The 24,241-nt window shown below is 36.5% G+C and overlaps 1 protein-coding gene across 1 annotated transcript in view; it reads right to left on the reverse strand.

The window, feature by feature from the left end:
* USH2A (usherin) overlaps positions 1 to 24,241 on the reverse strand; it is a 602,856-nt gene that overhangs the window by 482,795 nt on the left and 95,820 nt on the right. The window contains exons 6-7 of the mRNA XM_081823209.1: positions 23,079 to 23,262; positions 9,573 to 9,736 (exon numbers count right to left, since the gene is read on the reverse strand). Coding sequence (XP_081679335.1) covers positions 9,573 to 9,736; positions 23,079 to 23,262 — 348 coding nt within the window. The remainder of the gene's footprint in view (positions 1 to 9,572; positions 9,737 to 23,078; positions 23,263 to 24,241) is intronic.

A 24,241-nucleotide genomic window follows, 5' to 3' on the forward strand; every position in this document is an offset into this window, starting at 1 on the left:
AAACTGAGGGTTCTAGAAGGGAGGGGGGTGAGGGGAGGTGTTAGCCTGGTGATGGGTATTAAAGAGGGCACGTACTGCATGGAGCACTGGGTGTTATACGCAAACAATGAATCATGGAACACTACATCAAAAACAAATGATGTGATGTATGGTGATTAACATAACATAATAAAAAAAAACCCTTAAAAAAAAAATAAAGAGACAGTGAGCCACTCTTACCTGTTCTGGGGGTGGTGAGAACCCTCACAAAGTCCAAGTTCCCAGATGCCAGGCAAAGGCTAACTTTGTAAGCAGGTCTTTCTACAGATAAGCGGTCAGGCCCACTATGTGAGCTTTTTTCTAACACACTATCCCTAGCTTAAAGGGGCACAGCACTCAGGGAAAGAAAGGGCTGTAGGAAAAGCATCATTTGGCAAGAGCTGTGACTATTCATGGCAGGATACAACCAGCTCAAGACCAGCTCAAGACCACTCCTGCACTGTGACAAGAAGCTGAGGGTTAAATATCCCAACTTCCCTTTCTGCCAGCCCTCCAGATGACTGGCAGCCTCCTACTAGTAGCTGAAGCCAACCGAAAGTCAGAGGGCAAGGGAGCCTGCTGATGCAGACCATACAGAATCCTGTGGCATAGAGTAGGGTAGGGAAGTATGGAATAGTAAAGTGAAGTTATCCCGCATACCAGGCAAAGACTTTCAGCTAAGAGCTATTACTAATGCATCAGCATTCATGAGGGATACACTCTACTTTAAAGACATGATATAATCCAACAGTAACATTTTAAGAAAGTATTTCAAGAGCACTGAATTTGAAATTTACAAAATTCCATATATTATGCATAGGCTTCCTAAAGACAATGTCTCTAATCTTAAGAGAGATAATATCGATGTCACATTTTTAAAAGAAAAATATTCAAACTAGATACACTCTCACTCTTCCCTTTTTCTTTTCTCCTTCTTTGGAATTTGCATTGTTATATTAAAACTCTAACTGTCCATATGCCTAGTTAGATATAGGGACAAGAATAGTACCAATCTCAAAATGACACAGGAAAAGAGAATAATTTCCAAAGAGGACCTTATATTTTTAAATTCAGGAATTTGCCATATTTGACATGGTCGTTTGGATTGGTTGAACACTGACAGCGCATTTGATCTGTCAGTGATTTTTAATTTAGGACTCCACATCCTGTTGTTCTTGGTGGAACCACAAAGACTCATAAACTGTCTTATTTATAGCACTCTCAAAGAGCCTTGTAATCTACAGCAATTGAATATTTTTAGTGAGTATTAGTGACAACATCTAAAACTCTGCATGCTGTCAGGAACACAAAGTTAAAGCAATCAAAACTGACCTTCAGACTATTTTCTAAGACAGGAACATACTTTTGGGATGACTGAAAGAAAGATGTATGTTTCCACCCCACATCAAAGGGTATAGAAAAGGATTTGCATTACTTGAAAATTTCCTTGGCAACAAACATTCACATATACAAATACACAAACAGGCTCTTTCAAATGTTTAAAGTTGATTACTTGTTAGGACCATCTCTAACCACAATCTTGTCCAACTTCGCAGTATAAATGTATAGTACCTGTTTGACCCTGAAACAAGAATGTTCATAGACCTGAAGGCTTAGATGGTTCAATACCACTCAGAGAATAAATATGAAAGCCTGGCCATGAAATAACCTGAATTCACCCTTCTGTGTGCTGAAAGGGGAATTCTGAGAAAACAGTCACATATTCATTCATCAAAATTGCCAAGTGTGATCTTTGCATTTGCCAAACTCTCTTGTAAGGAAGGATAGTTATCATATTGTGACTACATCCATTTGTTTGGGAGCCATGAGTTTTAATCCTGGCTTAGGCACTTTGGTAATTATGTGATTGTAGTCAAATTTTGGTTGGACTCTCTGAATCATTCCTCTTCTATAGTAAGGGGAGAATAATGTTTAGCTCTCAGGGTTATTTTGAGCATAAAGTGAATGTGTGTGTATCCCTTTTTCATGAAAGGCTGCGAACACTGTGGCTATGAGGACAGGTGTCTAGACTCCCTCTGTCTTTTTGTCTTGCCATCCTTAGGGGGTTGTCCTTGTGTACATAGTCCTAGGTGGATGACCACCAAGTCCATATCCAATTCAACAGGAAAGGTAAAAGGAGAGATGGAGGGCAGGCCCCGTGCCTATGAGAGCACAACCTAGACTCCCACACATCACTTCTGCCCACATCATTTCAGCCAGAAACTTGGTGACATAGCCACACCTAACCACAAGGGAAGATGTGGCCATGAACCCAGCTCTAAGCACTATTAATATGAAACAAGTAGAAGACTGTTATTGAGAACAACTTAAAAATATCTTTCATAGATAAAATTAAAAATAAAACAATATCTAGAAAATTATAAAAAAAAATTTAAAAAGTAAAAGGATATAGGAGTGCTTCTAATTATGGCAAATAAAGAGTTTAGTGATATAAAACTGAATAAAATCATCAAAATAGCCATTCTGGGAGCTCTAAATCAACCACAGGCAAACAGAAAGTTGAGAACATTTACTCTTGGAAAACTGGCAGAGCTCTGAGTAGTAACAGTAGGAGTCTGTGATCTTTTTGTGGGGGTTGTTCCCATAGTACGAGTTCCAGAGTCAGGTGTGTTAGTTTTACCAGTAAGTCTGACTATAAACAGTAGCTTTGGTACCATAGGGCGCTGACTTGATCTGGGGTTAGCAGCAGAAATTCATAGCTTTGCCACCAAAAATTGGCACAGTCAATTGGGAACAAGAGGGAAAACTCACAGGTTTTCTAGCCTGAGTATATGCTCCCAGCTCGGTTAAGTGGTGAGTTTACCAGATAATAAACCAGGAGATCCTGGGTATGATAGAGCCATGGAAGGCCTGAGATAAGCTCTCCAAAGATTCCTAGCTGGTTGGAAAACTATGAAGGTATGGGGAAAAACCATGAGAGCCAGGGAAAAATGAAGGCCAAAGAAGAACTGGGAACTAGCTATAACTCTGAAAACATCCCCCAAACCATATACGCATTGGTTGGCAGAAGCTATATAATTTGGAAGTATTTGAGCACAGACACTGCCCAAATCTTTGGCTGATTCAGACACAGCAATGACCCCTCGGAAGCCAGGCTGTAAGTAAAAATTAAAAAAAAAAAAAAAAAAAACCTGATTTGACATCAACAGCTGTACGCTGCAGTAGAGAAAGTTTTCCACCGTTTAAGTCTATGCAAATTACCAAAAAATCTAACAACTTAAGTGTTTTCAACATAAAATTACAACACACTCAAAGAAACAGTGAACTATACTCATAAAAATAACAGTTGAGAGAAACAGACTCTGAATGATCCCCAGTATTGAGTACAGCAAAAACCACTTCAATGCAGCTATTATAAATATGTTCTAAGAGTTAAAGAAAAATCTGATGATGATTCAGTGAAAAGGGAACTTTAATACATAAGGAGAATGCATAAAAACACTAAATTCCAGAGCTGAACAATACAGTAACTGAAACGGAAAATTCCCTAAAAAGACCTCAATGGCAGATTTGAAAGGAAAAGAGCAAGAATCAGTGAACTTGAAGATAAAGCAAGAGGGAAGAGGGCTCCTGGGTGGCTCAGTCGGTTCAGTTTCCAACTCTTGATTTCACTTCAGGTCATAATCTCAGGGTCGTGAGATCAAGCCCTGTGTAGGGCTCTGTGCTGGGTGTAGAGCCTGCTTAAGATTCTCTCTCTCTCTCCCCCCAGCTCTGCCCCTCCCCGACTAGCACACATGCTCTCTCTAAGAAAAAAAAAAGTATTAAAAAAAAAAGCAATAGGTAGAATGTAATGATACAGCAATGATTTAGCCAATCCACAGAAAGGAGAAAAAAAAATAGAACAAAAATGAACAGATCCTCAGAGACCTGTGAGACAATGTCATGTGTACCATGCACCAAAATAGGTGTCATGGGATCTCCAAAATGGAGAAGATACAGAAAGTGGCAGAAAATATTTGAAGAAATACTGGCTCAAACTTCCCAAATTTGATGGAAAACATTTATCTACATTTCCAAAAAGTACAATGAATCCAAGTAGGATGCCAAAAGATTCATACCAAACATATCATAGTCAAACCACTGAAAGATAAGAACAAAAGTTTTAAAGGAGTAAGAGAAAATTCATTCACATTTGAAGAAAAATACAATTAAAGCCTGGAAGAAATGATGGAGGCCATAAGGTAGTAGAATGTCATATTCAAAGTCCTAAAAGAGAAAAGAATACTTGTTATCAAGAGTTCTATCCGGAAAAAGTACCCATCAAAAAAAGGAAGGAAGGAAGGAAGGAAGGAAGGAGGTATTTGCAGATAGTTTTTTAAAAATAGTGGGAGAATTCATTGCTGGCAGACTAGCCCTGCAAGAAATATTAAAGAAATCCATCAGGCTAAAAGGAAATGACACAGAGAGCAAATAAACTGAATGATGTAGAGGTGGGAAGAACACTAGAAATGGTAAATATGTGGGTAAACATTAAAGACTCTGTGTGTATGTGTGTATATATTCATACTGTTTTCTTCTCTCAAATAATTTTTAAAAACCTAGTACTGTTAAAATTATAATTCTATTAGTGTAATGTAGGGTTTATTATACATACACACACATACACACACACATACACACAACTACACAGTATCATAACTCAAAGATGGAGAAAGGAAGGGACATATATCAAGAGTTTACTTGTTATATTTTACCAGCATTAAATCAGTACAAACTTGAAGTAGACTGTGGCAAATGAAGATGCATATTCTAATTCATAAAGCAACTAGTAATAAAATAACACAAAAATATAAGAAGTCAACAGAATACAGTAAACTGATTTTCGATAAGATTAGCAAGAACCAAGGGGGAAATAGTTCTTTCAAAAAAACAGTGCTGGAGCAACTGGAAATCCACTTTCAAAATGAATAATACTGGAGGCTCAACTCACAACATAACTAAAAATTAATTCAAAAATGGATCAAAGACCTAAATCTAAGAGCTAAAACTGTAAGACTCTAAGAAGAAAACATAGGGGAAAAGATAAAAATGTAGTGAAAAGAAGGGGCACATGTACCCCAATGTTCATAGCAGCAATGTCCACAATAGCCAAACTGTGGAAGGAGCTGAGATACCCTTCAACAGACGAATGGATAAAGAAGATGTGGTTCATATAAAATGGAGTATTATTCAGCCATCAGAAAGGATGAATACCCACTATTTGCACTGACATGGATGGAACTAGAGGAGATTATGCTAAGTGAAGTAAGTCAAACAGAGAAAGACAATTATCATATGGTTTCACTTATATGTGGAACATAAGCAATAGCTCGGAGGACTACAGGGGAAGGGAGGGAAATCTGAAGGGGGAGAAATCAGAGAGGGAGATGAACCATGAGAGACTATGGACCCTGGGAAATGAACTGAGGGTCTCAGAAGGGAGGGAGGTGGGGGGAGGGGGTAACAGGGTCATAGGTATTAAGGAGGGCAAGTGTTGTGATGTGCACTGGGTGTTATATGTAACTAATGAATCATTCAATGCTACATCAAAAATTAATGATGTACAGTGGCTAACTGAACATAATAATAATAAAAAAGAAAACATGGGGGGAATCTTCATAACTTTGGATTTGACAATAGTTTCTTAGATATGACATCAAATGTATAAACAATAACAAAAAATGGACAAATTGAAATTTAGCAAATTTTAAAACATCTGTGCTTCAAATGACACTATCAAGAAAGTGAAAAGAAAACACACAGAATGGAAAAAAAAATTGCAAATCATATATCTAATAAAGATATCTAATAAAAAATAATATATCTAAAATATATAAAGAACAATTACAACTCAGTAATAAAGACAAATAACCCAATTTAAAAGTGGACAAATAACTGGAATTACACTTTCTCTAAAGAAGATACACAAATAGCCAATAACTATGAAAAGATGCTCAATATCACTAATCATTAGGGAAATGCATATCAAAACTACAATGGGACAGCATCTCATACACATTAGATGGCTACTATAAGTAAATAAAAAATAACAATGTTGGCAAGGATATGGAGAAATTTGAGCCCCTGTGTACTGTCAGTGGGAATTTAAAATAGTAAAGCTGCTGTAGAAAAAAGCATGGCAGTTCCTCAAAAAAATTAAAAATAGAATTACCATATGATCCAGCAATTCCACTTCTGATTATATATCCAACAGAATTGAAAGCAGAGTCACTGAAAGCAGAGTCTTGAAGAAATGGCTATACATCCATATTCATAGCAGCATTACTCACATAAGCCAAAACATGGAAGCAACCCAAGTGTCCACTGACAGATGAATGGATAAGCAAAATGTGGTATATGCATACAATGGAATATTATTCAGCCTTAAAAGGAAGGGAATTCTGAGACAAGCTACAAAATGGATGACTCTTGAGGACATATGCAAAGTGAAATAAGCCACTGGCAAAAAGGCAAATATTTTATGATTTTACTTATATGAGGTTCTTGGATTTTTCAAAATTATAGAGACAGAAAGTAAAACTGTGGTTACCAGGGGCTGGGGGCAAATGGAAGATATTATTGTTTAATGAGGGTATACAATTTCCATTTCACAAGAAGTAGAGAGTTATGGAGATGCATGGTAGTGATGGTTGCACGACATTATGAATATATTTAATATCACTGATTGTACATTTAAAAATGGCTAATATGGTCAATTTTATGTCATATATATGTTACCACAATGAAAATATTTTTTAAAAAGGGTTTAGCTACAAAATCCTCTCTGATAAGTATGGATAAAGGAAAAAATATGAGTGATAAAAAGATGGATAAATAACCAAAGATAAACATAGAAGTGAGTAGTGTCAAGAAGACTTAAACACAAAAGAGCTATGAATTATATATATATATTATAACTATTATATATATAACTATGAACTTAACTTATATATATATATTTTTTTAAGTTTAGGGCAAATGAAATTTCATTTCATTCACTAGCAAAGCATACAGAAGGCAGAATTATTTAATACCTGTTTTGTATTACCTCTATCAAGGAGAATGACTATCATTTTGAAAGCATGAAACAAATATTGATAGGAAAGAAATGAATCACGAAATAAGGAATTAGATTATGAGAGAGGGTCTAACTACCTTATCAGAATTCAATTCTCCTGCATTCTGGAAATTATATGCGCAGATTCCCAACTCAACTCCCCATCAAAAAAAAAAAAAAGGAAAAAATTACAAATGATATTGCTAACCTATTGCCACTGGCCTCTAAGGAAGTGCAAAAGATAATAGTCATAATCCTGTGGTTCCCAAACTGTGTAGAAGGACACCATGAAACAGTCTAATGTTCAAGGAAAACACATGCTTGACATCTGTTGGACACAGAAGAAAATACCAGCCTGAGGTAGTTCACAGTTTCAACAATAGATAGCACTACATTCCTTTCAATAGCATAGTATCTTTGGGAAGCTGGTTGTTCTGGCTGTTGCTAGGATAAAAAGCAAGTACGACGTAAAAAATCAAGGTGGAACAGGAAGGAAAAGCAGCTCCCTTCATACTCATACCACAGTCAGCATTTCCTGGGCCCCTTGTTCACCCCCTTCTACTGTGAGTGTACCCATCACTTCTGCTGACTAGGTTTCAAGCTCTTTTAAAGGCAGGAATCTTGTCTATTTTTTTTTTTTAATTGAATGAACTACCTCTGTAGATATTGAGTTTCTAACTTTGCCCAGTGTTTTGTAAATTTTGTGAAACACACAGCCAAAACAACAGCAGCAACTACTAGAAGTGGTTGAACAAATGTATTCAACAGTAAGGATCACAATTTTAAAGAGAACATTTAAATATATACATAGATACATGTATGTGTGTGTGTGTGTGTGTGTGTCAAGTCAAGGCACTTCCATATATATATATATATATATATATATATATATATGGAAGAAGATGAATATAAACGTTTTTTAACTATTAAAAATTGGAAGAATTTGGAAAGACAAGAAGATTTAGCCCAGAGAAGGAAGGACAAAAGAGAAAAGCAAATGTATACCACTACTAAAAAATGTAGGCCAGGTGAACCAAACTGTCCAGTTTTGCCTGAGGTATAGTTCCTAGACTGTGTCTAGATGGAAGAGTAGGTAGAAAAAAGTGATGTCAATATTTTCACACAAAATTAGTGGCAGAACCAATCAAAAATTGCTAAGATTCAGTATGCTATATGTAATGTTCTCACAAGATGATGATCTACAACTGACATCCAAAGCAATATGTTGGAATTCCTGTTGAAGAAATCAATCAATTCTATAGTTAATCAATAAATAGCAAATATTAATTAAATTCTCAGTGAAATCCAGATTTATGTTTAGACTGTATTTACACAGAAAGGCAATTACGAAAGTCCTTTCCCAAAAGAAGCATAAATGCCTACCATTTTACTTATACTAACATCCAGAGAAACCAAATAAAACACAGGATACTGAATATAAACTATAGAGGTACAAAATCTGAATATGTCTTGTTAATCATTAGCTACACCCTGCCTTCCACTACCTCAAAATCTAGTACGGTTGCTGTGGAGCCCAATATTTTCTGACTTATTTCTCTCTCCCTTAAATGTAGATAATACAGTTCCAAGCATGCTTGTTTATGATGATTCGTCCTGACTTAGGGTATTCCCTTGCATTGTGACTCATGATAGTCCCAGGACACCCCAAGGAGAACATGCATTGTACAATATGTTGCAGAGGGCGCTTTACCACATGTTCTCAGCAGGCATTTCTTAGAAATTCTGGAAAAGATAAGGATATATGATCTTAGAGTAACTATAAATCAATCATCAATATGCTGTAAAACTGTAGGACTGCAGTTGACCTTGAGAAGTCAAGTCAAGGCACTGGAGAATGGTGTTGAAAAGTCAAAAGACACTAAGATGTAATCTTTGACTTCCAGGAATTAAAAATAGAAATGTGAGAGATATTTAAATAACTAAAACAACTTGCAGAAGAAATAGCAAATATAGGAGTTATATGCTATGATAAACAGTGATAATTGCTATAATATCAATAAGCAACTAATAATAGCATGGTACCCATAAAATTTGGGGAATGGAAGGACATAACTCATAAAAAATAAGAATAAATCTCACATGTGTTATAGAAAATTGGCTGGGAATGTCCTTGCTTGGTGGGGTGACCAATCATTTTGTTTCAACCAGTACTGTTGATTTTTGCACGGGAAAGTCCCGTGTCACTGGAAAGTCCAATGTCTGGGGGAAAACCAGGATGCTGGTCACCACACTAGTGATTCCATTCTAACAACATGTTTTAAATTTCCCACTACTAACATAATCACCATTTAAATAATCTAATCAAGGAAAAAGAACACAGGTTTCATTTAGTGTAATTTTTTTTTCCATTTCCCACCTAAATTCTCCACCTTGTGCCTAAGCCCTTCTGATGGGTTCTCAATGGAGAAAGAAAATAACAAGACACTCTTCCCTGCATGATGTTTCATCCACCAGCACAGAGCCAGAATTCACTTACTTTTGCTGCAGCCCAGTGGATTGTTCACATCCAAATGGCTTGCCTTGGGAACACAAGTATCACACTTGGATCCAGTGACAAATCGTTTACAGAAACACTGGCCTGTGACCAAGTGACAGGTTTCATTCAAGGCTCCTGAGAGATGACAATTGCAAGGTTGACATCTGAAAACAAGACAAACAAACCATCAAAGACAATAATGTTTTGATTAATAATTCATAGTATAAGTTACATCTATCAATAACATTGTGAAATAAGATGGCCTGTTTTAGCCAATATATTGAAAAGAAACTTGAGCTAAACAAATAAACAAAACATCAAACAAGACAGAAAAAGAATCTTTAACAAAATGTTGCTCACAATAAAATCTCAATGAAGCCTTCCCTTTGTAAACTAATTAACGGCAAAAAAAAAGTGTTATATTGTTTTTTTATGCCACGATACATCTTATGGATTATTTTGAATGCCAGTTGTTCAATTAAGAATACTGTAAATTTTGCTTTCTCACAAAAGCAGTTTTTCTGACAGCTAAAAATTTAGATTGGGTACCCATAAATCATCTTTCCAAGTATCTATCAAGTTATAAAGTAGAACACTGGGTGTGATAACCATGGATCTCCTTAAAAATCTTGAAACTCTATATTTAACTTTATAAACACTAAATTTCACTAAGAAAAGAGTTTGAGGAAGACATGTTCCAGTACTGTTGATGCCTTAATATAGGTTATATTTCATTTTCTATTTATGAACTAAACTCATTTATCCAGAATGGTTGGAGAATACAGCATTATTCTGATTTATGAAAAGATGTTAATGATATAAATATAATGAGATAACTTCATTCCAACTTAAATTTCTTGGACCTAAAGTTGCTTGTAGAAATCACTGGCCAGGCATTTTGCCATGATAGAAACCAAAACCTGTTTCCTCTGGGTAAGTTATTCAAATTCTTAGTATATGCCAATGTCATTGATCAGAATAAGCTATTTTGGCACCATGAAGTATTAGAGAGGCAAAAACAGCACATGGAAAAAGACAACTCACTTGTAAACAGAAACTTTCCATGTGGTACATTTAAAACAACATTAGATGGATTCACCTCTATTTTCTAATAAAGATGCTAGATGGATAGTTTCTTTATCCCTCTTCAACTTCTACAGTGTGATCTCTCGGGTAATCATTCAACACCCTTAAAAAGGCTGATAAAAGCTAAGGACTGCTAAATAAGCTGCAAATTTGTTTTATGGACTAATATCACCTTGGGAATAAATAAAGTACAGTTTCTCTTGAAAACCACTATACTGTAGTTTGCCCTTTTTATGTCATGATAAAAGGATATTTTCCCCCTATAAACAACTATATTAAGTCCTTTATGTATAGACATGTATCAGAACTCCATTTCTTTTTTTTTTAAAGATTTTATTTATTTATCTGAGAGAGAGAATGAGATAGAGAGAGAGAGCGTGAGAGGGGGTTGGGTCAGAGGGAGAAGCAGACTCCCCACTGAGCAGGGAGCCCGATGCGGGACTCGATCCCGGGACTCCAGGATCATGACCTGAGCCGAAGGCAGTCGCTTAACCAACTGAGCCACCCAGGCGCCCCAGAACTCTATTTCAAATAGATGTTTTATTTAGGCTACTTAAGTATCAGAGCTGAAGAAAATTATGCACTGAAATTAAAACGGAATTAAAGAAGCAACAAAATATTTGATTTGCTCTTAATTTCATTATATGCCATTACTTAGAGTATATTGTTTGTAAGCATTTAATGTAATATTGGTAAGCATAAACAATAAGAGGCAATCTTCTCCCAGTGTATATATACATCACCACACCACTCATGAATAAGTGTCTCTTGAGTATTTCAGTTTTTATTACCATTCACTCATGAGACAATCACACTTATTTTACATACAGTACATTTAGAGTAATAGTTTCCAGAGCATAACATAATTCCCTTCCTTGATGTAGTTCTATTTTCTTCCAGCTAGCTGCTACACCCTTAACTCCAAGGCTGCTCTGTCAATATCCATGGGATATTAAGTTCTGCATCCAAATGGAATAAATAAATCGCTTCTTAGGAAAGCATGCAATGTTTTGAGTAATTAAATGTGACTATTCCTGATTTTATAGTCTCTTATCCCAGCTGTTGTTATACCTAACTTATCTGACTTGTTATAATTGCTTGACTTCAGTGAGAGAATTTTACCTGAACAAAGTTCATGGGAGACTTTTCTGAATATTATAGTTTGTTTCTAATGCAAAAGACACTAGGGATAATTTTGTAATTAAGGTTTAAGTAAAATGATTCCTATAAATTTCTCAGCCACTCAAATATAATTTTAAACATTTCCAAGACTCTTTAGCAAATAAGCTACAAGTTTGATGTCATTTTACAAGTTATCCCTTCTCAAGAGCACCTCCTAAATGAAATATATTTCACGTTTATTAAAACAAAATTATACATAATAAAGGAGAAGACATTTTAAACCTAGAAAGAGAAACACCAAACTAAGATGAATTGTGATATTGATTTTGTCAGGATAAATGGTTTTGTAATATTAATATAAAGAAACCTTTATTACACTGAATCTCCTGGTACAGCCAGAGCTTCTCCCGCAATCTGTTTAAAATCTTCATTTTTCATCCTTATGGGAAAACCTCACTTGCTAAATGGATTTCATAAAGAGTAATCTGTCAAGATTTATATAGATAAACAATTTGTGATGTTTATTGACCAGTTCATTATGGTAAACAAAACAGGAGTAAAGCATCCCTAATCTCTGCCAGCACTCTGCTATTCTAGTTCTGTTTGGGCCCTTCAGTAACTCAGTGTTTACTGAGTACAATGGGAAAGAAGTTAATAGGCTTCTGTCTCTTTAATCACAAATCTCATATATTTTCCTTTCCATGGAACTTAGTCCAGTTGTGCAAATAGTAAGAGAAGAGCTATCCTGCTTATTATTACTGCAAAACATCACTATTAATGAAGGAGTGTGTTTCAGTGATGCATTTCATTGTCAGAAGCTTTATCATCTGAGGGAGAGCTACTGCAGGAGGTCTAGGGATGTATTCCAGGATATAGATCACTTTATTGACATTTCTCTTTCAACACCTCTCTTCTATCGGGGGCCTCAATTCATGGGTACCATCAAATTTATTTAAACATATCGACTGACATAAATAATATTCATTGAGGTCCAGTTATGTTCCAGGACCAGAAGAGACACTGAGAACATAAAAAAGAATAAGATAGAGTTGTCCCTGTCTTCAAGGAGCTCGTAGTGTAGTGAAAAATATAAAATACAGCATTAATAAAGATGTATGCAGACTCTCTGTGGGCACAGACAAGGAAAACTACATGGTGGCAGGGAATGGGACAGCTGAAAGAGTATTAAGAAGGAATCTTGGGGGTCACCTGCATGGCTCAGTCAGTTGAGCATCCGATTCTTGATTTCGGCTCAGGTCATGATCTCAGGGTCCTGGACTGAGCCCTTTGTCGGGCTCTGCACTCAGCGCGGGTCTGCCTGTCCCTCTTCCTCCCCGGACTTGTGTTCGCGCTCTCTCTCTCAAATAAATAAATAAAATCTTAAAAAAATAGAAGAAGGAGTCTTGGGGGCACCTGGGTGGCTCATTCGGTTAGATATCCAATTCTTGATTTTAGCTCAGGTCATGGTCTCAGGGTCTTGGGATTGAGCCCCATATTGGGCTCTGTGCTCAGTGGGGAGTCTGCTTGAGGATTCTCAAGTTATTAAAAGGAATATTAAAAAGGAATATGCCCAGCAAGTCAGAGAGGGAGAAGAGAGAGAGATAAGAAACATCAGGAGAGGGTATGAGATTATAAGCAATTCAAAATTTTTGGATATAAATTCAGAATAGGGAGGGGTAACAGACAAGGTTAAATGGGAAAGGTAAGCAGAGGCAAGATATTGCTAGATTAGGTACAATGGTGATAATGGCAAGGAACAATGGAAAGGAGAGGGATAGTTTTACTTACGTTGAGTAAGTAAAATCAGTAGGATGAGGTAGACGAATTGAGAAGAGAAGCAAAGAAGGGCATGGAGTTATTACCAGTTTTCTAATTTGCTGATAGGTAGATGATGGGGACACCATTCAACATAAAGAATGAAAGAGGAAGAAATCTCAAACTGCTGAGGGAATTTAGAAAAGGATTATTAATGATTATTAATGACTAAAACAGAAAGAGGCTTTAAAGTGAACTGGAGAAATTGGACCAAGAGTTTTCTTCCATCCGTCCCCAGCACAAAGCCTAGCACACAGTAAAGGTTCAATAAATATTGTTGAATGGATGAATGAATGAATAAAGCACTAGGAAAGCTTTAGACTCAGAATAGAACATCACAGATAAATCAAATGTGACATGTAGCTCTGAGGACAATTTAGCTCTTTTGAGCCCTTTTTGATCAGCTTAGCTCTTCCCCTAGCTAACCTGTCCCCCAGGGAAGGGATAGCTTTCTTCAAGATTGGCCTCTGCTATGACACCTCAAGGCCAGAAGAGTTCTCAGTTCAGTCGTCTTGTTCAGGATCTTGTAAGTGCTAGAGTGCTCTTAAGATGATTTTGGTTTTCCCTGGTTAAGATTATATTTCCTCTCTGCAATAGAAGTATGTCTCACTGAGGTTCTTAGGTTTCCTTTCATCACAGCCTATGAATAGCATTGGATTCTCTTGGAACCGGAATCAGAATTATAGGAGAGGGATTTGGGGCTTAGAGATCCTCCTTATGTGAACTGAAAGCCATACACATGGCTTATTGGAGAAGAAGTGAGAATGGTATCATCTCATCTAGAAGGGAGGAGTTAATGGTACCCAGTCCACCCTCTGTAGTGAAGCCTTCCCAGGCACAAATAAAGGGACTCATCAGGACTAAATCTGGGCAATCTCTTGCATCCAGGCAACTATGACATCTGAGTCCAGGGAGGTGGTATTCCTGTCATTTAGAGAAGAGGTTGCTTAGCGAGATTCTGCACCTGCAATCCCTACCACTTTCCCCTTTATTGACACTCCACCTAATCCTACATATTGGTCACCAAAACCAAATATTTAAAAGAAATAAAATCTCAGCAGATTCACAATATTAACAATATCACATATGTTTACATCTAGAAGAAACCCTCATGTCACTTTCCTTAACCTCCACATTATAGTAATATAATAACTTCAAGGCATGATAACAGGTTCAAATTCTTAGTGTTTTAAGGTAGAAGAGAGATTACACTTATTCACTATGGTCTCGGAAGGCAGAAATAAAACTAGGCACAGGAATGAAATGATCTTTCTCAGAATTAGTTGTCTGAAACAAACACAAGTTACTCCATGAGACAGAGAGGTTCTTTTTAGTTCCGTATTTTCAAGCAGAAACTGAGTGACTAGTTATTCTGAAAAGGTGATTTATGCAGAGAAATGTATAGGGCAGAGTTTAACCAAAATTAACGTTCTTTCCAAGTCTAAAAAGCTGATTTTATGATTCTTAGTGGAAATAAGTAACTTGCCCAAGGTGACAGTGAATCTGGTTATTGGGTCAGCAATCTTTATCTGTAAAGGAACAGATAGTAAATATTTTAGGCTTTGTGGGCCATTAGATCTCCGCTGCAGTAGTAGTATGAATGCAGTCATAGACAATATATAAAGAATGAATATGTTGTGTTCTAATAAACTTTATCTCCACAAAGAGATGGCAGGTCAGATCTGACCTGCAGGCCATGGTTTGCTGAACTCTGGCACAGTAGGTTGAATTATGACCTCTCAACAATCTCCAAGTCCTAATATCTGGAACTTGTGAATATGTTACACCTTATTTGGTAAAAGTAACTTGCAGATGGGATTAAGAATTTTGAGATGGAGAAATTATCCCGGATTATCCAAAAGTGTCCAATGTAGTCACAAAATGATAGGAAGAAGCAGGAAGGTGAGAGTTAGAGTGAAAAGTTGGAAGAACAGAAGCAGAGGTCAGAAAAGAGAGAAAACATTACTCTGCTGGTTTTGAACATGAAGGAAGGAGCCATGAGCTAAGGAAGTAGGTGGCCTCTCAAATTGGCAAAAGCAAGGAAGTGGATTTTTTCCTAGAGTATCCAAAAGAAACATAGGCCTGCTGATCCCTTGAGCCCAATAAAATTACTTTAGGACTTTTGACCTCCAGAACTGTGAGAGAATAGATTCATGTTGTTTTAAGCTACTAAATTTGTAGTAATTTATTACAGTAGTAATAGGAAACTAATATGCCTGGTCAAGTGGAGAAGCCATAACTGGAACCTAGATATCCTGATACCCAACACTGAGTTATACTTATTACATCACATTGAATAAATGCTAATTTATAAAAATGGACATTTCTTAGAGAATCATACAAAATCTATATGAAAGAAGAATATACTGTTTAGTGGTCATGGGGGATTGTAAAAATGATCACAATTCTTCATCCCTCTCTTTATGTAGGCCCTTTAAACCAACTAAATTCCATCATCCAAAAGTAGAATCTATTTCCCCATTACTGAATAAGGGCTGGTCTGTGACTCACTTTGGCCAATAGAATAAGGCAAATGTAACAATGTGACAGTCTCAAGTGTAGGCCTCAAGGGTTCTGCTCTCTTTCTGGGAACTCTGCCACTACTTTGTGGTATGGCTAGATCACTAGATGATGAGAGGTATATAGCCCTTTTACTTTCATCACCCTGGATAAGAGCCAGCTGTCTAACAAAGAGTCATTGTGGAGCACAAATCTGTGAGGCACATTCCCCAATATTCCCACACCATGAATGGACATAAGTTGACAAGTAAATTATCTGCTTTCATTTGAAGTCATTGATCTGGTTTTCAAAGAAAGACCAATTGAGATCAATTGGAAATACACATGTGAAAAGATTAACATACCAGATCTATAATTCAGTGTTCAAATGGAGAATGTTTGCAGCAAAACCAAAAATAATGTGGTCATGGAAGAATTTTACTTTATCGTATGTTTTAGGACTCTGAGCCTTCAGATTCTTCTTCAGATCCCAATCTCCTACTATCTGAGAAAAATTACAGTTTGGTGTGTGTCAGCTAATAAAAGACCAGTAGTGATACTTCTAGCTCCTAGCTCCTTGAGGCTCAAAAAGACAAAATACAACTAATGAATAGAGAGAGAAGAAGTCATTAGAGGAGAAATTTGGGGGGACTGTGATGTGTGGGTGGTACATAAGAGAAATAGTGCTACACCAGATGAGCTAGAGCAAGTTTGGCCATGGGAAGGAGGAATCATATTTACAGGTCAGGTTGAGGACAGTACCAGAGTGTACAGTGTGTCAAATATGGGTCTCAACTACCAACTGAGATGAATTGAATGTGGGCCATTTTTGTCTCATTGTTTTTGGTTTAGACAAATATGATATACTTTTTTTTCCTTTATTGATTTTTCAGTGGGCAGACTTTTTTTGCTTCATTGTTTTCAATACTGATTAAATCATGTTTGCTTTATATGTCAGAGGTAAACACAGTGATTTTTGCACTTGGATCAGCTTTTTAAAATACATGCCCCCTTTTTGTGATAGGTAACTTTTGAAGAATGAACCACTTGGGTGAAAACAGGCAAATGATTTTCCAGCCTGTTACTGTTGTGTTTGGTGGATTTTTGCTGTTGTTTCTGTAGTTTAGGGTGAGGGCCTATTTTATTTATTTTGCCTTTGGGAATATACGAAAAGTCTAGAAAATAAGCCAAGAGAAAAATATAGGAAATATAACTGTGTACAATAAAAAGAACACGAAGAAGAGCTGGTATAATGTGTAAACTTCATGGAGGGTTAAATAATGTCCCCTGAATATATAAATGGAAAAAGCAGATGAGAAAGTTAATTTATTTTCTAAGTGAATAAAGAGATATAATGATATGTGCATCTTCTCCTTGTTTAACAATAAAGTACTGACAATCTGCTGTAGAATTTTGGAAATTGGTGAAAAAAAAATGTATATTTGAAAGTACCTACCACAGTACCTAGTTCAAAATAGATTTGATTCATTTTAGTTGACTTTCTTTCTTTTCTAAAAAAAATTTGTCATCAGGGCATCAATAGTTATTTTCCTATGCAGTATGTCTGTATATATTTTGAGTATAAGTGAAGTTTTCCTTCAAGAAACAAAATTCCTTCTACTAAATGGAATCCCATATATTTTAGTCATCTTTGTGCACATTTTCAAAATAGTCAGTGTTAGTATATATACACAATAACAGCCAGAAGTCAACAAAGAGATTTCAATATCATTCAGGAAAGGAATGGAAAACATAAAAAGAATAAAATCCATTTTTATCTCTTCTCAATGATGAGCAAAAGTGTAAACTTAAGCAATTCTCATTGTCACATTTTGAAATATCTTTCTCTATGACCTTCTGGGCCAGCGGATTTCTTCTCTAACGATTATCAACGTTAAAGTGAAAAGAGACAGTCGAACTCATCAGTGGAATAAAAGGGTCAACTCAAAGCACAGGCATTCCATATGACTGATTTTAGCAGAGGACAAATCCTGCTGATTTCCCTCAAATGGTCATGGGAAGCTTTATTCTTTCTATTCATTTCAGAGAAGCTACATTATATATGGTAGCTCTTACTTCCAATAGCTCTTTCTAGTGGCAACCTATGCTCAGTATCAGAGCCAATCCTGTCCAATATGAGAGGATCCTGAGCCCCACTCACATATGGGTGGTGTGACTTAAATTTAAGATTTATATCCCTTCACCAAGAAGATGATGCCATGAGATGTCTTGAGACTTTTATTTTCATTTTGGGAGGAAATGAGGAAAGTAATATAAAGAAGAATTAGTTCTGTGTTGGCTATGTTAAGAATGAGAGACATGCAAATTTAAACCTCAAAGAGATAGGTAACTATAGGCCTAGAGCTCATGGCAGAGATGAATAGATGATGATATATTGGGGAGTCATTAACATCATATAGTGGCTAAAATCATAAACACAGATATGTAAATTGAAGGGGCAGATTAAAGAGGAATAACCAAGAAAAGAGAAGACAAATCAGAGAGATAGGATCTTGGAGGCCAAAGAAAGAGCTAATTTTAAGTAATAGGGAGGACAATAAAATAATTGATACATTGAAAAACCAGAAGTCATAAGAAGCAATCATAAATCAATTTTACTCTCATCTTTCCCTGATCTTTTGAATATACATATATTTGTCAATTATACCTAAATAAAGCTGCAGGAAAAAAAATGGGCTAAATTCAGACAATAAAATGTGTAGTCCAGTATATTAGTCAATACTCCAATCTATTCAAAGAATAGATATTTTAAAGAATAGACTTCTCCCCTTTTTTCTAGCTAGGACATGATGAAAGCAGCAAGTCTACAACCAGAGAAGGTAGAGTTTTATTACTGCTCTTTTTATTACTCTCCTCTTCTCTCATGCATGGGCTATAGGAGGGGCAGGAGCTCCCAGCAAAACCCAAAGCAGGCTGCTTTCTCGGGTCCCACAGTGTACAAAGCTGACTCTTCACCGGAGGTGTTACTTTTGTGATTTCTTCATTGATCTCTCTCCCTCTACTAGGTATCTCTCACCTATAATTTTAGAGAAATCAGATGTATCTCTATTCCAACTGGTTGCTAACTAATTTTGTAGTTCACCAGAATCTCATCTTCTTCTCTATTTGGGCCTCTTTAACCTTCCGGGTGGCCCTTTGTAGAAGTGCTAAGATAACCAACCCTATGTTGTCCCTCTTCCTTGTAGACCTTATCTAGTCATGACAAAACACTCTTTCCTTTGCCTGAAAAACTCTGGGAGTATAAAATCATCAAAGCACTCTCTTTCACTGCCCTGACAGATGGTCTCTCCTTGTATAGATTTTCCAGGTCTAAGAAATATATCAGTCCACTGGTCTCCTCAACTTCAGGAGACACATATCACCTTGCAAGGCATCTAGTAAGACCCTCTCACTGAGAGGCACCACTGACCCCTGATTTCTCCCTCCAGTGAAACCCCTCTCTCTAAGCTTATCTTTTCCTTAACCCATTTTTATGTACTTTTTCTGGCTATCTTCCTTTCTTTGATTTGGATGAGTGTTTTAAGAGTCATCTAACTAGTTCTTGGCTGCCCATACTTTGTAAGTTCTGCTAACACTTTCACTAAATATGGTGACTGAGGAATTCATGAGAAGGAAAATGCAGAAAAAAAAAAAAGACTACTCTTCGTAAATATTAGTAAGTAAGATTGAAGAGTGAGAGAGTAGACTCAACTTCCAGGGTTCACAGGGCAGGGCAGAGGCAAAAGAAGAGGCTTTAAGATGGGGATGAAGATCATATTTGTAGAGAGTTATGATATAGCCAGTGGGGAAAGATTTAAGTTAAAATAAGGGGAGGATTTGATGCAACAAAGTTCAGAGGAAGAAGGAGATGTAAAGGGGACACAGAGAGGGGAGCAAAGGGAGAAAAACAGGAGGGGACACATCCAGAACAGGCAATATGTCATTACAAATTATATGTTGTTTTCTTCTAAGACTAGATTTAAAATTGGGAACGCGTGACAATATAGACAAATTGGAGCTGGAGAGAAGATAATCTGGAGATACTTATGTCTGGTTCTGTTTAGTCTATGAAGCAGAGGACAAGATTAGCTGCAAGGACAAGGACTTGAAGAAACTGGCAATAGTTTAAAGGTGGAGAGAAAGCAAGGGAATGAGAAGTAAATGCATGGCAGTATTTCCAATCAGCACAGACACATGTCTTCAAGCCCTCCCAGGTTCAGGGCAGGAGCAGGGTCATCATCCCTGGAGCTGACCCACAGTACAGCAGAAGGGAGAGGTTTTAATAGCACTCGGATTACTCAAGAGAGTCAGGATTAAGGTGGTTTTGCTCCAGACTAGGAGTAGAAGATGAGAAAGTTAGGAATGGGGTTGATCAAGAGCATTAGGTAGGGTTAAAAGATGAGGGGTTTGAGAAAAGTTGGGAGCCATTTATGAGGGAATTTGGAGACAAGATTGGAAAGATGTGATGTGTTCACAGAGTAGCATTTCAGGGATTAGGAAGATTTGAGAAGAAGAGAAGTTCCATGATCAAAAAAACCCTGGTTATGTTCATGAAAATTGGTTGCTGGAATGGGAATTAAATGAATGAGAGGTGAGGGGGAAAAAGACCATCCCTCTGATAAAGTTCTCAGTGAATGGAAACTTGGAAATCTGAAGATAAGTACAATGAGGATGGAAGAAAAGTGGTATCATGTCAGAGGACAATTTGTGATTTTTAAAAGGTAGTTCCTAATCTGACTCGATGTAATTAGGAGTCAGCTAATATGTAAAGATATACAATTATATTTATATAAATTTGTCATGAATCTTTTTGCTTTGAACCCATACTTACCCTGGATCTTTTGCTCTTTAGAATCTACCTGGCTTTTCACACTCTGGCTCTCTCCTAGACTCCAACCTGCACTCATCCTTTTTTATTTTACTGAGCTCTGCTTCTTGATTTTCACTTCAGCACCTTATTCTAATAATGTAGTTTATACCTATTTTTTTTTTTTGGCTCTCCCCATTTCTCATCAATTTAGGTTAACATTTAAACCCAGCTTTTAATACAGGGAGTCTAATCCCAAGTGTTAGCAAGTCCTACTGCAGAGTGAGAGGTGATAGAACACTATTCTGTAAGTAATTCTTGGTCCTGAATTTGACTCGGGTGGGGACTGGGTTGGGTAGATAAACTAGAGGAAAGCAGAATAAGGTAAAGGTCAGCCTGAATCTAAGAACTTTGTAGAGCAGATGAGTAGTGTAATGAAGGAATCGGATTCACTTAAATAAAGTTAAGTGAAAAAGCTGAGACCATTAGAAATCTTCTGGCCATTAATAAAGGGTTTTAGTGGTAACACTGGGAAGAATAACGAGGGGGATCAGTAGAAAGGAAATGGGTAAGAGACTGGAACAAAACGCCATAGATGCGGATGAGTATTCCAAGGAGGAGAGTAGATTGGGGGAATATTTTTCTCTGGTAATTAAATGTTGTCAGAAAGACTATGGAAAATTTAAGAAACCTAAAGATAGAGGTGGCCAGGAGTGAAACAAACCAATGTAAGAATTCCAACTGGGGAATTTGTTAGATGGTCTTTCAATAAAAAGTACGTAGAGGAGATAATATGTACAATAACTGACCCCAATTTTACTATCAAAATCCTGGCAATACTTTTTATTTAACATTTACTCTACCATGTGTTTTCTATACTCATTCAGAGTGATTTATTATCTGCAGAAAGGAGTAGTAATACTCTCAGACCACCAAGATGATATTCCTTCCAATGGTAACAGAAGCAGAACAGCATGGATTAAAAAACAAAGAGATATGTAATAAGAACAATAATTGTTTTAATACATATTTTAAATATCATGTGAAAGGTTTTAAATCACATTGGATTTTAGTAGAAAGCCAAATACACTAGTTTTGAGTTCTTTTTCAATAATTTACCCTGTCACCCTGTCCACACTCTAATCGAGGTGTTAATGAAGAGTGCAACAGCCAAAAGGCAGGCAGCAGGGGACAATGAGTTGAAAAGAGCCCAGATAATCTCAAACCCTTGACTAATTAGCAATTATATTTATAAACACACACACGCATATTGAGAAACAGCTTTGATTGGTGTGCACAGAACATAATACTATTGCTTGGGGATAGGAATGCCAAAGAATTCATGGATACAGTCCCAACCCTAGACAAACTTATAATCTGACCAGACCCAAAAACACACATGGAATTAGCATTCCAGCACATTTTCAAAAATACAATGAGCACACATGCATGAAAATAAATGTCCACAGATATTCAGAGAACAATAAGTAGAACATTAAAGATGTGTAACTTTGAAAAGTGGGTAATTTATTTTAAAAAATGTACTTTACACACTAGGGAAAAAAATCATGTCACTTATACAAAAATATGTTTTAATCTGCTGGTCTTTATTTTTTTTCTGTTTTATTTTCCTCTTTTTTTTTCCAGCTGGTCTTTAAATGTAAATTAGAAAGGCAAGGACAACATAAATGGATGCAGTAAACAAATAAATAAGCAATAAATTCAGAGACCATGTAGAATAAAGGTTCTATATACATACGCTGTATATCCCAGACCTTATGGTGTGTGTGTGTGTGTGTGTGTGTGTGTGTGTGTGTGTGTGTACATGTGCACACATTTACTTTTACGGATATATCTTTACCTGTCTTTCTCCAACCAAATTCTAAGTTCTTTGAGGGAAAAGGATTTTATCTAGTTAAATATTTGCAGACCTTAATACTAGGGACATCTATCAACATTCAGCAACCTATACATTGGAACTCTAGGAAATATTCAAAGATTACTATTATGTTTAACAAATGCAGACATAAAAGAGTCAAAAATATATCAACAAACTAGGGAGGACAAAAAATATTGCTTTTTACATAAAACACTGACAAAAAAATCATTGTTATGATATAAAGTAATTAACAAATGTAATTCGATACAAATATTTAAATATTATTAAAAATATTTACCTTCCAGTCTGAGGATCAAATCCAAAGTAAAGGTCTCTACAATGGTCACACCTTTGTCCAGCAATGGAAACATCTTGGCAAATGCACTGACCAGTTAGGCTATTACAGATGTGATGAACTGCACCTGTTACATGGCATGAACATGGCAGGCAGCCAGTGGCATTGCCTGGAGAAATATAAAAACCTGGAAAAAAAGAAATGAAAAGTGTTTAGTTATTACTTCCCATCCAGGCTTTTCTTTAAAAGATAGTGTTTTGATTACACCCAAAACCGGAAGGCTATCATGGCACTTTCCAATGCCCAATACAAAGGTGGCTTATATTAAAAATTTATGATTATCAAAAATTTAAATTTAACTGAGCATTCTGTAGTTTGCTAAAACTGGCAACCCTTGAGTCCTTCACAACCCTCCACCCCTACATCTAGCTAATCACTGAGTCCTATGTATACTGTCTTCTAAGAATTTTAAACTTTCTACTCTCCATTCCCACTGCCCTCTCCCCAGTCACAGTCACCACCAAGTTTATTATAGTTTACACTATGGAACAGAGGCAATGGTAAGAGCCTTTTATTCATTATCTCACTCTTCACAGCAATGCTAATAATTCAGGTATTATTATTATTATTTTCACTTTATATATGAGAACACTGAAGGTTAGGAAGGTTAATTAATCTCATTGTCACCAGATTGTAACCTCCATGAAGGCAGGAACCTTGTCTGATGAATTCACCACTGTCTCCCAGCACCCAGTACAGTGCTTGTCATAAAGTAGGCACTCCTTAAACATCTGATGAATTCACACAAATGTACCAAATTATAAGTAGGCATTGATTTCTATAAGTATTATATTTAAAAACCCACAGAATTTAGGTTAATTATAAAACCTATATTTGTTTCTTATAGCAAGAGAAATAGAAATATGATTCAAAAATATTTTCAAGTTGCTTAAAATTTCATATAGCCAACAGCTATAAAATTAGAAAGACATTAGAAATTAGAATGATGGAGGGCACCTGGGTGGCTCAGTTGGTTAAGCGACTGCCTTCGGCTCAGGTCATGATCCTGGAGTCCCTGGATCGAGTCCCGCATCGGGCTCCCTGCTCGGCAGGGAGCCTGCTTCTCCCTCTGACCCTCCCCCCTCTCATGTGCTCTCTCTCTCTCA

The sequence above is a fragment of the Leptonychotes weddellii genome, chromosome 6 (genome assembly GCF_054177405.1).
Source record: "Leptonychotes weddellii isolate Sample4059 chromosome 6, ASM5417740v2, whole genome shotgun sequence".
Lineage (NCBI taxonomy): Eukaryota > Metazoa > Chordata > Mammalia > Carnivora > Phocidae > Leptonychotes > Leptonychotes weddellii.